The sequence below is a fragment of the Schistocerca gregaria genome, chromosome 4 (genome assembly GCF_023897955.1).
Source record: "Schistocerca gregaria isolate iqSchGreg1 chromosome 4, iqSchGreg1.2, whole genome shotgun sequence".
Classification (NCBI taxonomy): domain Eukaryota; kingdom Metazoa; phylum Arthropoda; class Insecta; order Orthoptera; family Acrididae; genus Schistocerca; species Schistocerca gregaria.
In genome coordinates, this window is record NC_064923.1 from 254414977 (window position 1) to 254432929 (window position 17953).

The following is a 17953-nucleotide window of genomic DNA, read 5'->3' on the forward strand; positions in this document are numbered from 1 at the left end:
TTGAGCTCTGAGCTGAAAGTTCACACTGGCAAGTACACCTGTTGCATGAATCAAGGTTATATACTACATTTATACTTGGCTGCAGAAGCTACCAATTTTGCTTACTGTCATTTGGCTTGAAAATGAGCTCTAGTTTTATTACAGCCTTGGACACAGTATCAGCAGCTGATCTGTTAGATAGGTGATAGTATAAGTGGTTGATATTTTGATAGCTACCCCTACTTGGTAGGGGCACATTGAATTATTAAAGCAGACATTACAGAAATTTCTGTCTGCAAGTGTTGGTACCATCTTACAAAAATCAAAATTTTTCAAAGAAAAGATTAAACTTTAAGATCATATTATTACATGTACTGGTATAGCTCCAGACCCAGAGAAAGAAAGTGCCATAGAGAATTTTACTGTTCCTAGGACAAGAAAATAATTAAAGGCTTTCCTGGGGTTATGCTTTCTTTTTGACATTTCTTGCCAGATCTGCTACAAAATAGCAAGGCTGTTAAATCTGTAAAAAAGAATGCCATGTGCATATGGACACTAGATTGCCAGAAAGATTTTGAGGAAATTAAACATGCACTTGTACACTCTAAAATTCTACAACTTCCCAAAATGACAATGGATTTTTACATTTCAAGGGATGACTCATTTTATGGGTTGGGGGTGTTTCTTTTCCAGATCCATGGAAAGGAAGACAAACATGAAATATGGGTAGTAACCTCTGCCAATAGATCTCACTCAGAAAGTGTTGTTATGTTATGGAAAACATGTGAAAGTTTATTGCAGCCAGCAAGTATTAAGTTTCATCTTGACCTGTAAGTTCTTATACAAGGTGAGTCACTAACTATTGCCACCAACTCCAAAAGTACGATAGTAACTGAAAAGTTGGTGGAACAAATGTTGTATGGGACAATAGGGGCCATAATGTAACATTGGTTTCTGTTGCTAGTTTGGGTCTCCCCAAAAATATGAAGGTCACCTTTATATTTTTAAAATGGGATGCTATAGTTTGGTGCTTATTTTCTGATACCTGCTATCAAGACAAATCCAATGATGTATGACAGTAAGGTCTCTGAAGGCCACCAAAAGTCACAAAAGTGGCATGAATATCCATTTACAGAAGGTTTTTGAAGTGATGACCATTGGTATCAATGCTGTGTTGCTGTCTTCTTATCATGGATTGAGTGGTATTCCTTATCACATTGGCACTTATCTAAGTAGATGCTCTGACAATTCACTCTCACATATCATGAAATAGTAAATATTCACTGAATACGGGGTATCCATCTAACGTGCCATTGACATGTAAACACCATTCAATGGTTTCACATTATATCGCTAATAGAAACGGTAAAACTAGTATCATCAAATCAAGCAAATGTAAATGGTGTATTCCTTCAGACAACAAGTTGATATGCTACTCTTTTTGGAGAATGCCAACGAAAGTCAGTGAGAGCTAGAGACTTATACATTGAAAGATATCCTCAGAGTATTGACCCTACACATCATACATTTAAATATGTGTATGATAAATTGAGAACAACTGGATCTTTACTGCATCAGAAACATATCCGGCAAAGGAAAGTTACTAATGAGGAAATGGAAATTGGTACTCTTGCCACTGTGGTTAAAGAGGCTTGTGTTAGTTCACATCAAATTGCAAGGGAATCTGGCATGAGCCAGAGTAGTGTTGTTCATGTTCTGCATCACCATAAATATCATCCTTACCATATGAATCTCCACCAAGAATTAACTTGCATGGATTGTATGCATCACATTGAATTCTGACGATTGCCTCAGCTTCAGATTCAGAGGGATGACACATTTATTAATTTGATTTTATTTACTGATGAGGCTGCATTCATGAACCATGGAGATGTTAATTTGCATAGCATGCATTATTGAGCAAGTGAAAATCCATGTTGGCTGTGGCAAGTTGCACACCAAAAACTATGGTCTGTGAATGTGTCATGTGGAATTCTGAAGGAATGTATTATAGGTCCCTATTTCATTGAAGAAAATCTTAATGGTAGGAAGTATTCCACATTCTTGCAAGAAACATTAGGTCTGTTCTGGAAGAAATACCTTTAGGAACAAGGAACAGAATGTGATATTAACATGATGGGTGTCTGGCACTTTTGAAATTAATTGCAGAGACAATTCCCAAATCATTGGATTGGACAAGGAGGAGATGTGTCATGGCCGCTCATTCGCCAGACTTGACACCTCTGGATTTTTTCTTGTGGGGATGCATAAAAGACATTGTTTATAAAGATGTTCCAACAACACCGGAAGATAGGTGAGAAAGAATTGTCAGAGCATGTGCTTCGATGAGTGCTGATGTGATAAGGAATACCGCACAATCCATGATAAGAAGATTGCAGCACTGCATTGATACCAATGTTCATCACTCTGAACACCTTCTATAAATGGTGTTTCATCCACCTTTGTGAACTTCATTGACCTTCAAAGACCTTCCTGTTACACATCATTGGATTCATCTTGATAGCTGATATCAGAAAATAAGTGCCCAACTATAGCATCCCTTTTAAAAAGGCTAAGTTGACATTTCTATCTCTGTAGCAAACCTACCTAACAATAAAAAACTAATGTCATATTATGACCCACATTGTCTCACACAACTTTTGTCCCACAAACTTTTCAGTTTCTGTCATACTTTTTGGGTTACTATTGGTGGCAATAGTTAGTGATTCACCCTGTCTATTCAACAGTCTCTCTGGACAATGTATCTACAGGAATGTGGTTTTGAAATTGTACATTTTAATGGAGAGGACAATGTCAAAGCACATACTTTGTCCTGTTTACTACAAGGTTTATCAGAATTCGTACATTTATTAGAGCCAACATCAGATTACAGAATATTACTAATGAAAGACAGTAATTATAAACAGTATTTCTCAGATATGTGTAGAAACATGGAAGTACTGGAGGATGGTCGTCTTAGATTGAGAAAAGTAAAGCTACTCATTACACAGAATCAGAACAAAAGGGTGTTACAACACTATACGTTACAGGATAATGTGTTGTTCTACAGACAGAATGTACATATGCATACCTACTACATGTCAAGATGTACTAAGTTGGTATGCATGTCGTGTGCAGTGGCAGTTTGGTTCTTTAAAATTTTCCTGGAAGTGTATTATATATTATTATTAGCCTAACATGCTAAGGTGTGATCAACAGCTGTTAAAAAATTGTCTACTTTGTCACAATGATAAACCTACAAACAAATAACTAACCAGCTAGAACATGAATAAAACTATATCTAAAGAACATGCATGTATTATTATCATACTGCTATTCAGTTGAACACTGTTTGGTGTCGTCTCATATGTGCAAAACTTTTGCCACTTAATGTGAGGAAACCAGACTTGTAAAGGCCAAGGGAACCATCTTTAATATGTAAGAAATTCGAAGCAGAAAGCAAATCACAAAGTTATACATACAAGTAAACTAGTTACCACTATGTGTATACATGCCCTGTGTATGTTCAAATGGTTCATATGGCTCTGAGCACTATGGGACTTAACTGCTAAGGTCATCAGTCCCCTAGAACTTAGAACTACTTAAACCTAGCTAACCTAAGTACATCACACACATCCATGCCTGAGGCAGGATTCAAAACTGCGACCGTAGCGGTCGTGCGGTTCCAGACTGTACCACTTAGAACCGCTCGGCCACCCCAGTCGGCTTCCCTGTGTATGTCTTAGGAAATTTTAACTCTCTATAAATGTTAGCATATTGATGTGTTTGTCTTGAAACAATGAAAATTTTACATTTGGTACCTGTACACTGATGTGAAAGGTGAAAGGTATGCCATAACTCCACAAGATACTAAAACATTGCCAGGCAGGTTATCAAGCGCGAGCTGCAATGAGTCAGATGCTTCTGTCCAATGAATTCTCTCTCCTTCAAGGCTTCCTAGCAATAAAAATTACAATGTTTATAATTATATTCTGAAAAAACATAAATTTCATCTATATTGCTCTCTTTTTAAGTAACTGTTGGCACTGGAAATCCAGAAAAAGCTGAATACAGGGATCATTTTCAAAAAAAAAAAAAAAAAAAAAAAGCCAAAGAAAATTTGTGGACTAATGAAAATTTACATTAATATCTTCCAATCAACTACACTTAGAATGTATTCATGTACACTGTTTAAATTGATAGGCTTTACAATATATATTTCAATGAGAAGCTTGTACAAGAACACTTTGCAGGGTATCTCTCCACTTTCCCAATAATGTCTGTAAGTAATATCTTAGATCTGTTTTTGGTAAAAACATATCTTAGTGAAGCATACCAGTGTACAATTTCTGTCCCACTTTACTTAAATGTAATTAAGGCATTGTATCCGTTTGTCGGAAACAAACTGCTCCATAACTTCAGATGCAGTACTTGATTTCTTCACTTTTTTTGGGATAGAAATATCATTAGGAAATACTCAGTCTCTACATCATTGGGTTAAACTGGTATGGTCACTTTTTGAACTAAACACATGCATTAAACTACTCTGCTGAAAATAAACATATCAGGGATGGGCTACACAACTTAATATGTTGTACTTTCTGTTATGCTGTAGTATAGTGAATGCAGAATGTTGTGGCTGCTTGGTGCTCAGATGGCAAGGCACATGTGGGGAGAGCAGTAGAAGTGGGAGATATGGGCAGGCACTGTAGGGGAAATGTTAAGCACTGGAAGGGAAGTGCCATTCTAAGGTGGAACCTACACTCACAATTTCTGTAAATATTAAGTGGGGACCTTCCATGCCTAGACTTGCATGGTGATCATTGAAAACCATCTACTGCAACCTCTGTTTTGATTAGTATCTAAAAACAATATCACTGAAAAGTCGTCAATTTATTTTTGTCTGGCTTGTTAACAATTTGTAACTTCCAGAGAAGCATCATGAAAGGCAAATTTTACCAAAACACAGCAGAGTTTACACAGTCTTACATAATTCATGTGTTGTGCAGATGCAGTTGCAAAATAATTCTGAAAAAGTGGTTTATTAAGTTTATTCATTGCGTAACTGAGAAAAGTAAGAACAGTAGCTTACAAAAAAGCACATTCCCAGTACAAAATAAACATATAGTGTGTGCATTTATGTTATTCCAAAAACCATAGCATTTCTCATTTCACAAGCTATCAATGGCCCTTAAAAATTGCATTCTTGCATTTAAAAAAATCTGTATTTAGTGGAATAACATGGTGGATAATGAAGTTTTGCATTATAACTGTATCACAAAATGGTCTCCTGTTTGCATACTATTATTTGCCAAAATCTCATTTTGATATCAGAAACCATTTATGAAATATGAGGATGTGGGTATTTAACAGTGGCTATATTGTTGGTATGGCATGATTGAAAATGAGGGTGCTACATCATATCAGTTTTCTTTACATTGGTGACATATATAGACTTCCAGCCAAGTCTAAAGAAAAATTCAATATGTTACCTAAATTTCGTATGCTGCAACATATTATGTATTATGCACCAAACACAAAATCATAGTGACCTCTATTTTTCATTGCAAACTTTTTTGAATTTCCCACTGTGTCTTACTTCCACATAAATATAACAATAACAAAATGATGGGAATGCCATTATGAATCTGAAATATAAAGCTATAAGTAAAGGAAAAATGTTTTTTTTTTCACTGAATAGTTTTTATAAAAATGTTCGAGAAAGATTGTAGGGTGTGTACATCAATTCTGTCATCGTTGACTGGCTGAAAGGTATCAGGTACTGTTGGCCTCCCGTTCTGAACAGATGATTGAACTTCACCCAGCACTTTGGATGAAAATTGTTCACTCACATCAGTCACTGTATCCTGCATGGGCTGTACCCACTGAGCTTTAATAAATGAAGACTCTTGTACAATATATGACTGGTACCTTCCTTTTGCACCTACAGGTGCCACCCACTCCTTCTACAAGTACATTGGAAGACCACTCTTTCAGTTTGCAACTTAGTGCCCTATTTCACTCAGTGTCTTCCCATCTGGCATCCACAATGGTACTCTGCCCATTTGCTTCTTCATTCTCATACTTTGGGTTACATCTCCACAGTCTGAAGCCAATAGAGTGAAATGTCGAAGGCTATTTTAACTTGAATGGAATATTTTATGGTGGATTCCTGGAAGTTGGAGGACTGTTTCAGCAGCTTTGGTTGAATTTCATGGAGTGTCCTGTTTCTAGGCAGTACTCAGGGACCACTGACCTACCCCAGTTGTTCTATACATATGTGATGTTGGTGTTCAGAGCTTCATTCATCCAGGAATCTGACTCTTTGATCCACTTACGACAAATCACTATGGCAGAGGCAATAGTACACTTCACACTTGTGGAGGACTAAATCATTTTTTTTGCTGCCTAAGAGCAATTTAATTTTGGTAGGGGGCAGAACATGAGTTGCACTTTATGCTTCTTCATAATGTGACAGATCCATATTGACTGAGTGACAGCATATGGAATGGAAACATTTCCTCTTTGACTTTCTGTTTTCTCACAAGAACGTGTCTGGGATCAAGACAAATTTGCTGCACTGTTTAACCATTTTAGCAGAATACCAATTTCAGATGAGAAAAATTTGTTCTTAACCTATTCTGATTAATCAAAATTACAAACCATTTCAATGACATAAAGTATCTGCCAAAAAGTCAACATTAAGTTTATTCTAACTTGTGGCATTTATTGATTGTCTGCATTTTTATAATACTAGGTGAAACAAAATAAACAAAAAGAAATGGTTTACATTAATTTTCAGGCCATTTTCTTTTCTACTGTTTTTCCTTACTAATGCTGCAGTCTGTGGTATCATTATTTTTTTTAACCATTGTCATCATAATCTTCATAACAGCGCAACATTGAAATTTATATCTTCATTATCACAAATATTTGACTGTTTCTCCCAAAAATGTTGCTATTTCTGAGATTATCATTATGATGGGACCTGAGAATACATGTTGGATTTATCTTCTGTACTGACATGCGATTGTCACAATGTCTCTTGCTTCCAAACATAAATCCTACCCATCACTCACTGTATAGAACCAGCTGATCTACTGCCTTTCATACTCATCATACAGCATGGTGAATGCTGACAACATTGAAGCAAGAAACAGGAAAGCGCACAACTGGCCACTATGTAGACTTTTACTGTCTCCTCCAGAAATGAATACTAATGTTGAAAATTTGTCTAACATTGAAGTCAGTTTGATTCCAACTACAAATGGATTTAGTTGAGCTGCAGTTTAAATGTGGTGGACATTCAGAAAGAGCCAAAGTATGTGGTATAGATACCCATGGTTGGCAACATTATGAAATTTGCTGTTTGCTCACTGCTGCCATCTCTGCAATCATTATTGCCATAGTGAAGCTGGTGTCACTGTTCCCCGTCCAACCATTAGATAATGCTGAGCTTGTGAAACTGTTAAAAATAGACTGCAATAGCTTTTGGCAGGTAGGTCGTATGTAACAACACCAGCTTATATATAAATGAAAGATTTCAATTATGATTCAGCTCCATTCTTGAACTTTTGCCTGTACGGTGATCTAGTGACATTTGTCAGTGCTATTTCCATGAATGTCTTGCTGCTATAATTTATTCTCACGAAAGCAATTACAGACAGTTTAATATAATTTATTTCCTTTGTTAGACACTGAATTCTATATTAATTTTCCTTCTTGTTTCAACTGAATGTTACCATCATATTCTACAACTGGTAGCGTGTTTACCCTTACATATGAACAATGACTTAATTTCTCTTGTGCAATCCACTTATAAATCATTACAGTCCCTCATAAGCAAATAAAATATTTGCCTGTGTTCTGAATCAAGTAATGGTTCTGAAGAAAAACATTTCAGCTTTTGAATGTTACTTTTACTTAAGAAAGGGCATTAACTTTTGTAAACATTATCCATACATGTATGAGAATATGTATTGCAAACTGTTCAAATACAGCAAATTTTTGTAAGATGATAGAATTTAATGGTTTTCCTCCTGTGTATCACAAATTGTCGAATTTTAATCAGAGCACTAGACTGTTGTACTGACTAGCTCAAAGTTTCTCAAGTATCTCTTGCACTAGGGAATGTCACATGATTGTTTGAGCAATGTCGATATTGTATCGAGTGCTTCAGCTTATTGGGAAATCATGAGCCTGTTGGAATGTGAATGTCATTTGCTGAGGCCTGCCCTTCCAAATTCTTCAAATAAATCTGCATGTGACTTCAACAGCTAAAATTTCACCTCTAAATCTAAGAAGACCCCAGTAAATGTAAGACTACCCCTATAAATGTAGGACTACTCGTATATCCCCTTCTAAACCGCATAAAAATATTGACCTCAGCAGGAATAGTTTAATCTGTGAATATAACATAACTCTAAATTTTCTGAATGATGGATTGGGTAAAGAACCTCATCTTACAACTGGGTAAATACAACATTGTAATTCACCTGTTAAAATTTTCAGCCTGTGGTACAGCATGAGTGTTCTGCAGAACACCATTTCTCTGCTTGGATGCTGACTATCCAAAGGCAGATATATGTTCAGAACACATGTTTTACAGTGAACACAATACCCCAGTGTGTCATCTACTTTTCTCCTAACCAGTACATCCCAAAACAGCAGACTCATTCCACTTCCACTACCATTACAAAGGTATGTTGAAAACTCCTGAATTTAGACATTGTATGATTTCTTATAGTTTGTCTTTCTAATGTGGCTAAATTACAATTGTGTTGTCTACATAGAAAGAGAATACAGTTGGCTTTCAAGTAGCAGATATCAGTGCAGCTCCTTTGTGGTGTTCTGTATACAGGTTGTGATGTAACATACCAAATGCCTACCTATGAGATAAATGATGATAGCCAAAGTGGAAGTATTTTTTTATTATTAGCTTATTAGCTCAGAACTGAAAACTGTTGTCTGTGCATGTATCCTTAGATGGATGGCTGCCAAGTGTCTCATAGTTGGGATGACAATAGGAGTTGTGTTATGCACTGTGACAACTGCTAGCTTATTCAGAACTACTATGTCTCAGCTTGGAAATATGTTTGAAGATTCTCAAATAAATGACATTGGGTCTGTTGTTGTATAAAGAAAATGCACTTACATGAACAACATGTACGCAAATACAAGTTGCTATTTTACACTGACTGTGAATTTATTTGTGTAATATGTACAAATAAACATTTTCTAAGTAATATTTAGATAACTATAGAGAAGATTATGTTATTTACAACTGAGCAATTACTCAATACTCATTGAAGTTCTTGTAATTAATTGCAGCATAAATAGATGACACAATGCTTATTTCAATAAACATGTGATCAGAAAGATTGTAGACGCTGGACAGATTCTCTCAGATGTTTCTTGCCATTATGTAGACAAATACAACATAAGAAATGGCAATGAAGGTCACTTTGTACTTATTATAGTGTAAGATTACAGAGGAACAGTTCCCCAGTTTCTTGCTATGACTAAACATACTGCTCTATACAGAGCCCTCCCTTTTTAATTTGCCAAAGACAGTTAATATTTTCAGAGTAGAATTTTTTTGTGTTTAAGTTGTTATCATATTTGCATCTATTAGAATATGAGTGAGTGTTCTGGTTATGCATACATTAATGTGATGTTAATAAGAGTGTATTTTGAACTAGGCAGTAATGATATGTGTATAAGGACTTATAAGATGCACTTACAGTAACAATCTGGATTAACCGAGAAGATTACATAATAAACTTATAGAATGTTGAGGTTACTAACAAAACAAGAGAAAGGTACATCACCTAGAATTTTATTTTATTTTATTTGTTTTATTTTATTCATTTCTTTAATTGAGAACCAGCATTGTTGATGCTAGATATTAGCAATGTCATTTTGAAAAGGAAAACAAAATGAAAAGATGAAAGGTATGCTTATAAAGTAACTGAATTACATTATAACATCACAGCAAGATTCCAATGAGATCCACATAGGGAAATTCAGAGCCAAGGAACACAAAATGTTTGCAATAAATAAAAATTATCATATGGTCACAGCAAATAAAATGTGCAATAGTATACTTGTGAGACATCACCTGGAGGAAGTTCAGAATTTGGGCAAGGATTCTAGATGAAGTAGGAGTAATTTACCTCAAAACATATGAGAAGAAAGTAGTAATAAGAAGCAGGATACTCTGCCCTTATACATAAATTATGTAATGAATAGGGTGGACACACCAAAGAAAGGAGCACCGACACTTGAATGAAATGAAACTGAGATTGATATAGCTACACTATACACTATCAGCCAGAACATTATGACCTCTTGTGTAAAGCCTGTATGTCTACCTTGGGTGGTGATGCATCATTGCATGGAAGCAATGGGGCCTTGGTAGGTTGCTGAAGGGACTTGGCACCACGTCTGTATACACAAGTCGCCTAATTCCCATAAACTCGAGGGAGGAGGGCAATGAGCTCTGACACCACGTCCAGTCGCATCCCAGATATTTTCAATTGGGTTCAAATCTGGCGGGTTGGAGGCCCAGCACATTAGCTAGAGCTCACCACTGTGTTACTTGAACCACTCCATCACACTCCAGGCCTTATGACATGGTACATTACCTTGGTAAAAAATGTCACTTCTGTTGGGAAACATGACTGCCATGAAGAGATGAACACTAGCTGCAACCAGTGTACGATATTCCTTGGCCATCATGGTGTGTTGCTTGCTCCAATGGACCCATGGATGCCCACATGAATGTTCCCCAAAGCACAATGGAGCCACCAGCAGCATGTCCCCATTCAGCAGTGCAGGTTCAAGAAGCTGTTCTCCTGGAAGATGACAGATTCATGCCATCACATTGGCATGATGAAAAAGGTATCAGGATTCATCAACCCATGCAATGCTCTGCCACTGCACCAAGATCCAGTGCCAATGGTAATGTGCCCATTTCAGTCACACTTTCTGATGTCATGATGTTGGTACAAGCATGGGTTGCCAGTTGTGGAGGCCCATTGTTAGGAGTGTTTGGTGCACAGTGTGGTCAGACACACTTGTACTCTTCCCAGCATTAAAGTTTAATGTTAGTTCATCACAGTTGGCCACCTGTCTCTTCTTACTAGTCTGCCCAGCCTACAACATCCAATATTTGTAATAAGCAGTTGCCACCCCACCCCACATTGTCTGGATGTAATTTCAGTTTGGTTTTCCCACATGTTGAGGACACTCACCACAGCACTCCTTGAACAGCTGACAAGTTGTGCAGTTTCTCGAATGCTTGTGCCAAGCCTCTGGGCCATCAGAATCTGACCTCAGTCAAATTCAGATTGATTATGCACCTACCCCATTCTACACATGAACAGCATGCTTGTTGATATCACATGCGCCAAGTGTGTGTCTGACTAGCAGTCATTCATCGCCAGGTAATGCTCCTATTACTTGGGTGGGTTTATGTCAATAATAGGTTGGTGATTATAGTTTTCTAGCTGATCAGTGTATCTGTGGAAATTTAATGGCAGTTAGGAGATGGCCTTCTGTGGAAGGAGGTGTCATTGAGAGATTCTATGGAGGTTGAGTAGTCTTGGTTTTGGGGCTTACTCCAAAGCTGTGACATGGGGGTACTACCTGACTTGTAGTGGTATAATTTATATATTGATTTAATAAAGGAAAAATAGTGATATAAGAGTCTCAGTTTTGTGTGCTGTTCATAATGTAGATAGCATGGAGTAAGGACATATAAAAACGCGTGTCAGCAAAACATTCTTAGTTGTTCCAAATTTGTAACTAATCTTGCTTGATGGTAGTGCCACAAAGAATACATTTATATGTAGTGGTAAAACATGAAATGTTTCTTGAGAAATATGATTAACATTAAAAAAACATCGGGTATATCTAAAGACTCAATTTGTATGTATTTCATGCAAGCGTACTGTAGTATATTTTTTACAGGTTTTGTATGCCTCTCGAATGGGTGAATTTTGAGGAAGAGGAATTTGTACTATTTGCAATGCAATATGTTCTATGGTTGGGTTTGCACAGATTTCGTAGGGCTTAAGTTAATATGAATGTGATAATCATTTACCTACCTTACCTAACTTAAATGAAGAGTAGGCCAAATAAGAAGTGAGCTCACAAGTTTGTTTGGTACTTTAGTCAATAACTCGTTACTATCAGTGTTGCTACTCTCATCATAGGATGCCAACAGTAAGTTGTGAGAACCAGTTTATTGGGACTGTGGATGTGAAGCAGGTGGTGTCTGTTTTGCTGGATTAGCAAACATCAACGTCCTCTGGCCCACCAGTGATGTATCTCTCAGGGAGGGATCCAGGGAGTAGGGGGTTTGGGGGATGGGCATCTGCCTTTGGGGGTCTGTAATCTTTACATCTTCACTTCTAACATTCCTAGTCTTTCTTTATCTGTCTTTCTTCTCTGCCAGGACCACCTTGTCTATTTTACTTCTTTTCACATTCCGTAGTTCCCGTTGTCGAACCCTCCTATTATCCAGATACTTAAACCTATTTTCACAAGACTGACAGAACTACTGTTCTCATACAACTAGCTTCTGGATGAAGTTAGTCAGTGTTAAGTTGATAATAAAAAATGAAATTTACTTGTACACAATGGGTGTGTTTAAGCAATGAATGTTTATCCCAGTATAACGATAAAATTTGAGTATAAACTAGAAGTGCAACTGTCTTACTAGCACTCTTCAAGGTTAGTCCAGAAAATGGAGACAATGTATACAGAAACTGTTACTTCGTACAAAGGCTTTATGCTGATTACTTTCATTTCTTGCAGATTAAAATCAATAAGATAAAAGAGATAAGTTGTCCAAACTGTAATCTTAAAATGCTGAAGAGTGTCTGTAACTACAAATATTTTATATTTATTTATTTAATGGTGTTGTAATGACATCATTCATCTGATGACAGTGATATGTTGCAAAACATATCACTTTCGATGAGGAAATGTGTTATCCAAAATTTACCAAGCTGATGAATGATGATCACCACAGTGAAAGTATTTCTTTTTATTATATAATTAGTTTAGAATTGCAAACTATTTGGAGTTCCATTATTGTTTGTGCATGTACACTGGGGTAGATGGTTGTTGCATATCTCCAAGTTGGCATGATGATGTTGTTTTATTACACATTGCAGTAGTTGCTGGATTTGCAGTTATTCCATGCTATGATGTCTCAGATCAGAGAAGCAGGATGCACCATAGAATAATGAGGGAACCTTAACAATGGTGATTATTTTGGAGAACATATGACAGTTCTGTTCTATTTATCAGGTTTTTATGTAATTGTCTTTAGTACTATCAGGTAAGAGTTTAAGTAACTTCAGCATGAATGTATGAACATAGACTGTAGATGCGGTGTTCCCTTATACCATCAACTGTAACAAAAGACATAATATAACAGCTGCCAGAAGGAATTTTTCTATACTTTAGTAGAATATGAGAATTGATTAAATCTTCCAGATTCCAGCCCAAGAACAACTGCAGTGGTGAGGAGGTCTATATTAATAACAACTACATGGCTTGTCTGAATATTCCAGAAGCAGCAGTACAAAATTTGAAATCAATAATGTTCACAGTCTGAACATAAACACACTATTTCAGACAGAGGGAATACTTCTAGGTTTGAAAGGGAGTTAGACTTGGTTATCCCATCCATCATTCAAATTAGTCTCCATCAAAGAGAAAGTAGGTGGCGGTAAGGAAATTAACAAGCCTAAATAAGTCCATTCTCTTGCCATTGATGTATTAGCTGATCATCTTCACAGACTGAAGGAAATCATTCTGAAGCCAACAAGAATTTTGGTTCACGTACTTTGAACTGAATGAACAGTTGTACAAAGCTCCAAGAGTTGTGAAAGTGGTATTTCCATTTGCCAACAAACCTGCTTCAAATTATCTCTGTAGGGAAGATACATACACAACATGAGGAAACTTATAATACCCAGCTCATAAAGGGTGATCTTTTGGTGCCCTATTCTTTCTTGTAAGGTACTGTGATGAACAAGTTGTGACAACATGCCACATTACAAAGACAACATGCCACATCGACATGGCAGAAGCAGGGTGGAATAAGCTGAGGGTGCGTAAGGTACTGGTGAGAGAGAGGATACATTATACTTGTAATGAGAATGAGAGAAATTCCAGGGAAATGACCAATGCCCATTCAGGTTGGTCAAAAGATTGAGTCCAAGAACCTGGAAATGAAAAGATAGCATCACATGGTCCAAAGAAGAATTGAACAAGAATAAGGTCACAGAAGGACAATTTCCAAAATTCTCATGTTCTCTGAATACTACACAGCTGAGAGAATTAAGCAGGATACTCATCAACCTAAGCAACAAGTATCTTAACTTTTCTCCAGTGCCAAAGGCAGCACCTACTTACAGTTTCATCAGTGTAGTGGAAACTTGAAATCAGTCAAAGATGTTGATTGGAGAACATGCCATGACCTTATATACCCACAACTGTCAAAAAACTACACTTCAGGAAAAGAGAAGGCATGCAACATCTTAACTAAGAAAAGACTGTGTGATATTGCAAGCACAGGAAAAATAAATAAATAAAATAAAAATACACCTTACTTGTTTTCAAAAGAACACTATATCAAAAATATGTAACACTTTCTGACCAACCATGTAGACAGAAGACTACAGAGGGATCTGATGAAAAACTCAATGAGAAGATGATGACATGTCCAAGGATGTGACTTTCTGGAAGAGACAACAAAGAATTTGCATATGCTAAGACTTATGCTGTGAAGTTTGCCTGAAATTTCTTGTCCCATTGTCAGCAACACTAGAACACCAATATATGATTTTGCTGGGTACCTGAAACACAATTTTTAAAAGATGTCTTGCCAAATGTGAATACCACATTTGACACTCAGAGTCTTTGTACAGTGGCAAAGCCAATTCAAATTCTTGTCAGCTGCAGTGACATTTCATTCTTTATGAGGGTCTCTCTAAAAGAAACCTAAAGCTCATCAATGAAAAATTCATTTACAAGACAATGGGTCTATTTAGACATGTCTTTGTGCCTATTTTTTCTCAGATAGAAACTATAATGAGCAGAGCAGATGGGGTATCCATGACTGGCCCTCTTTCCATGTCAGTGAAATCATGTGTATGGAACACGTCTAAGTAACATCTGTTAAATCAATCAGGAAATTTATCACAGACTCAAATCTGTACTTGCAAGTGCAAGACACAGGGCTTGAGGAGGCAAAAAGCCATGACAAAGCCTTAAGACTACTGATCTTACTTTGCTTTCAATGTCATTTTCACTTCTTGTTTAGCAGAAGAACTGAGAGCTGCTTAAATAATTTTAAATAATAAAGACCGCTTTGCTGAAATTAGATTCCAATTAAAGCACATTTATTGTGAAATGTGACTTATTCATCTAGAACATACAATTTTCAAATCATTTGATTTGGTGTATAGGGGACATGTCAAGATTTAAAATAAGAAGCATTTTTAAGAGAAGCACAATTATCATCATTGGTCAAATTTATGATGATTAATTGGTTGATACTATGTTTCATTCTTAGTTTTACATAAAGTGTCAGCAGTCTAAACACTACATTGAGTCTAACTTCAGTATTATTCAGTAATTCCTCATTAGTTACATGATTGACCCATCTAATCTTCAGGATTCTTCTGTAGCACCACATTACAAAAGCTTCTATTCTCATTTTATCTAACCTGTTTATTATCCTTGTTTCACTTCCATACATGGCTACACTCTGTACAAATACTTTCAGAAAGGACATCCTAATACTTAAATCTATATTTGAGTTAAGAAATTTTTCTTCTTCGGAAATGGATTTCTTGCTATTAGCAATCAATATTTTTATGTTCTCTCTACTTCAGCCATCATCAGTTATTTTTTTGCCCAAACAGCAAAACTCATCTACTACCTTAAGTGTCTCATTTCCTAATCTGATCCCCTTCCTACCTGATTTAATTTGACTATGTTCCATTATCCCTGACTACAGCCCTGCCTTACTCCCCTTTCAACTATCACCTCCCTTTGATGCACCTCAACTCTTATAACTGCCATATGGGTTCTTAACAAGTTATAAATAGCCATTTGTTCCCTGTATTTTACCCCTGCTATAAAAACAGTTTTGTCTTTCCTTAAACTAACATGTAAGATAAGTCATAGAGACACTACTGCCTCGTGTGTTCCTACACTTCCATGGAGTCTGTAGTGGGACTTTGAATTTCTCCGTGCTACACTCATTCCCTCAGATATAAATTATACCATCACAGCTGTATGAACGCTCGATGGCAGAGAAAATATATAAGAAAAGGAAAGTACAAAAAATGTAACTCTTTTTGTTTTCTATCCGTCTTTTGTCTCTTGAGAGCGAAAGCTTAATGCAGACGTAAAAACTTATTAGCTAGTCTTGGTCTGATTAAGACGAAAAACAACTTATTTATGTGCAGACGTATTGTGGAAATTTGTATGAAATTCAGAGGATGAAAGTAGCAACATAAAATACATTGCATTTAATCTCAAGACGATTTTGATTTGAATAAATTAGTGATTCCTGGACGACTGCAAGATTTCAGAGCAGCTACTACTATTCACACAGAAACAAAGTAGGAGATTTTTGAAGAACTGGATGCCGCATGAAAGAAGATATGTTAACATGGTAAAGGATGAACTCTTATCTACGCCATTTCCCCCTGTTAATCAAGTTTTGTTTGACTTTTGCTCAGAAACGCCACAAGGACCACCCCAACAATAGCTTTTCCGAATCACAAAGTCCGATAACTTTTCTGTAATACATAGTCCGATTTGCATTTCATTCTGTCCCTTTTGCATGGTCATTAACTATTTTAAAAACCCCTTTTTATTCACCATTTCTTCCCACATTTTCAATCTTTTCTTTTCTTCTCTTTTTCTTTTTTATTAACCATTACAAGTCCAAACTGATCTTCCCTGACGTCCATTTCTACCAGTTTTCCATTCATTTGTAAGGAATTCATGTTAGTATTTTGCAACCATGACTTATTAAACTGATAGTGTTGTAATTTTCACAGCTGTCTGCAACACATTTTTTTGAATTGGAACTACTACATTCCTCTTGAAGTCTGAGGGTATTTCACCTCTCTTGTACATCACCCATCCAAGATGGAAGGATTTTTTCATGGCTCTGGCTACCCCAAGACTATCAGTAGTTCTTGCGGGACATCATCTACCTCCAAGAGTCTTGTTGCGACTTAGATCTTTATAAGCTTTGTGAAATTCTTCCTGCAGTATCATATCTCCCATCTCATCTTCACTTAAGTCCACTTTTCCTTCTACATTATTGTTTTCAAGTTCATCTCCCTTGTATAGGCACTCTACATATACTCCTTCTTCCACCTTTCCCTTCTTTGCTTAGCACTGATTTACCATCTGAGCTCTTGATATTCATGCAGCTGCTTGTTCTTTCCACAAAGGCCTCTAGTTTTCCTGCAGGCAGTATTTATCTTCCTCCAGTGAAATAAGCTTCTATGTCATTAGATTTGTCCTCCAGCCATTCCTGCTCAGAGATTCTCCATTTTTTGTAAATCTAATTTTTTAAACCTTTTTATTCCCTTCTTCCTGCTTTATTTATTGCATTCTTAAATTTATGCCTTTCATCAATTAAATTCAATACCTCTTGCATTATCCAAGGATTTCCACTAGGTTTGTCTTTTTACCTATCTGATCCTGTACTACCTTCATTGGTTCATGTGTCAAATCGACTCATTTGTCGTCTACAGTATTTCTTTTATCTTTTCAACAACACACAAAAGACAGGAATCAGAAGCAGTGAACTTAAACAACTAACAATCAAGTTATTTCAATTAATTATTGTTTACATATTTGTTAAAAAGCATTAATATTAGGTTCACTCTTCCTGGAATGGATTTTGTTATAACGTCAAGTTGAA

General features: G+C 36.4%; 1 protein-coding gene across 1 annotated transcript in view; it reads right to left on the reverse strand.

Moving 5' to 3' along the window:
* Positions 1 to 17953, reverse strand: part of LOC126267677 (dynein axonemal heavy chain 7-like) — a 69711-nt gene that overhangs the window by 20491 nt on the left and 31267 nt on the right. The window contains exon 5 of the mRNA XM_049972979.1: positions 3801 to 3936. Within this exon, the coding sequence (XP_049828936.1) occupies positions 3801 to 3936 (136 nt within the window). The remainder of the gene's footprint in view (positions 1 to 3800; positions 3937 to 17953) is intronic.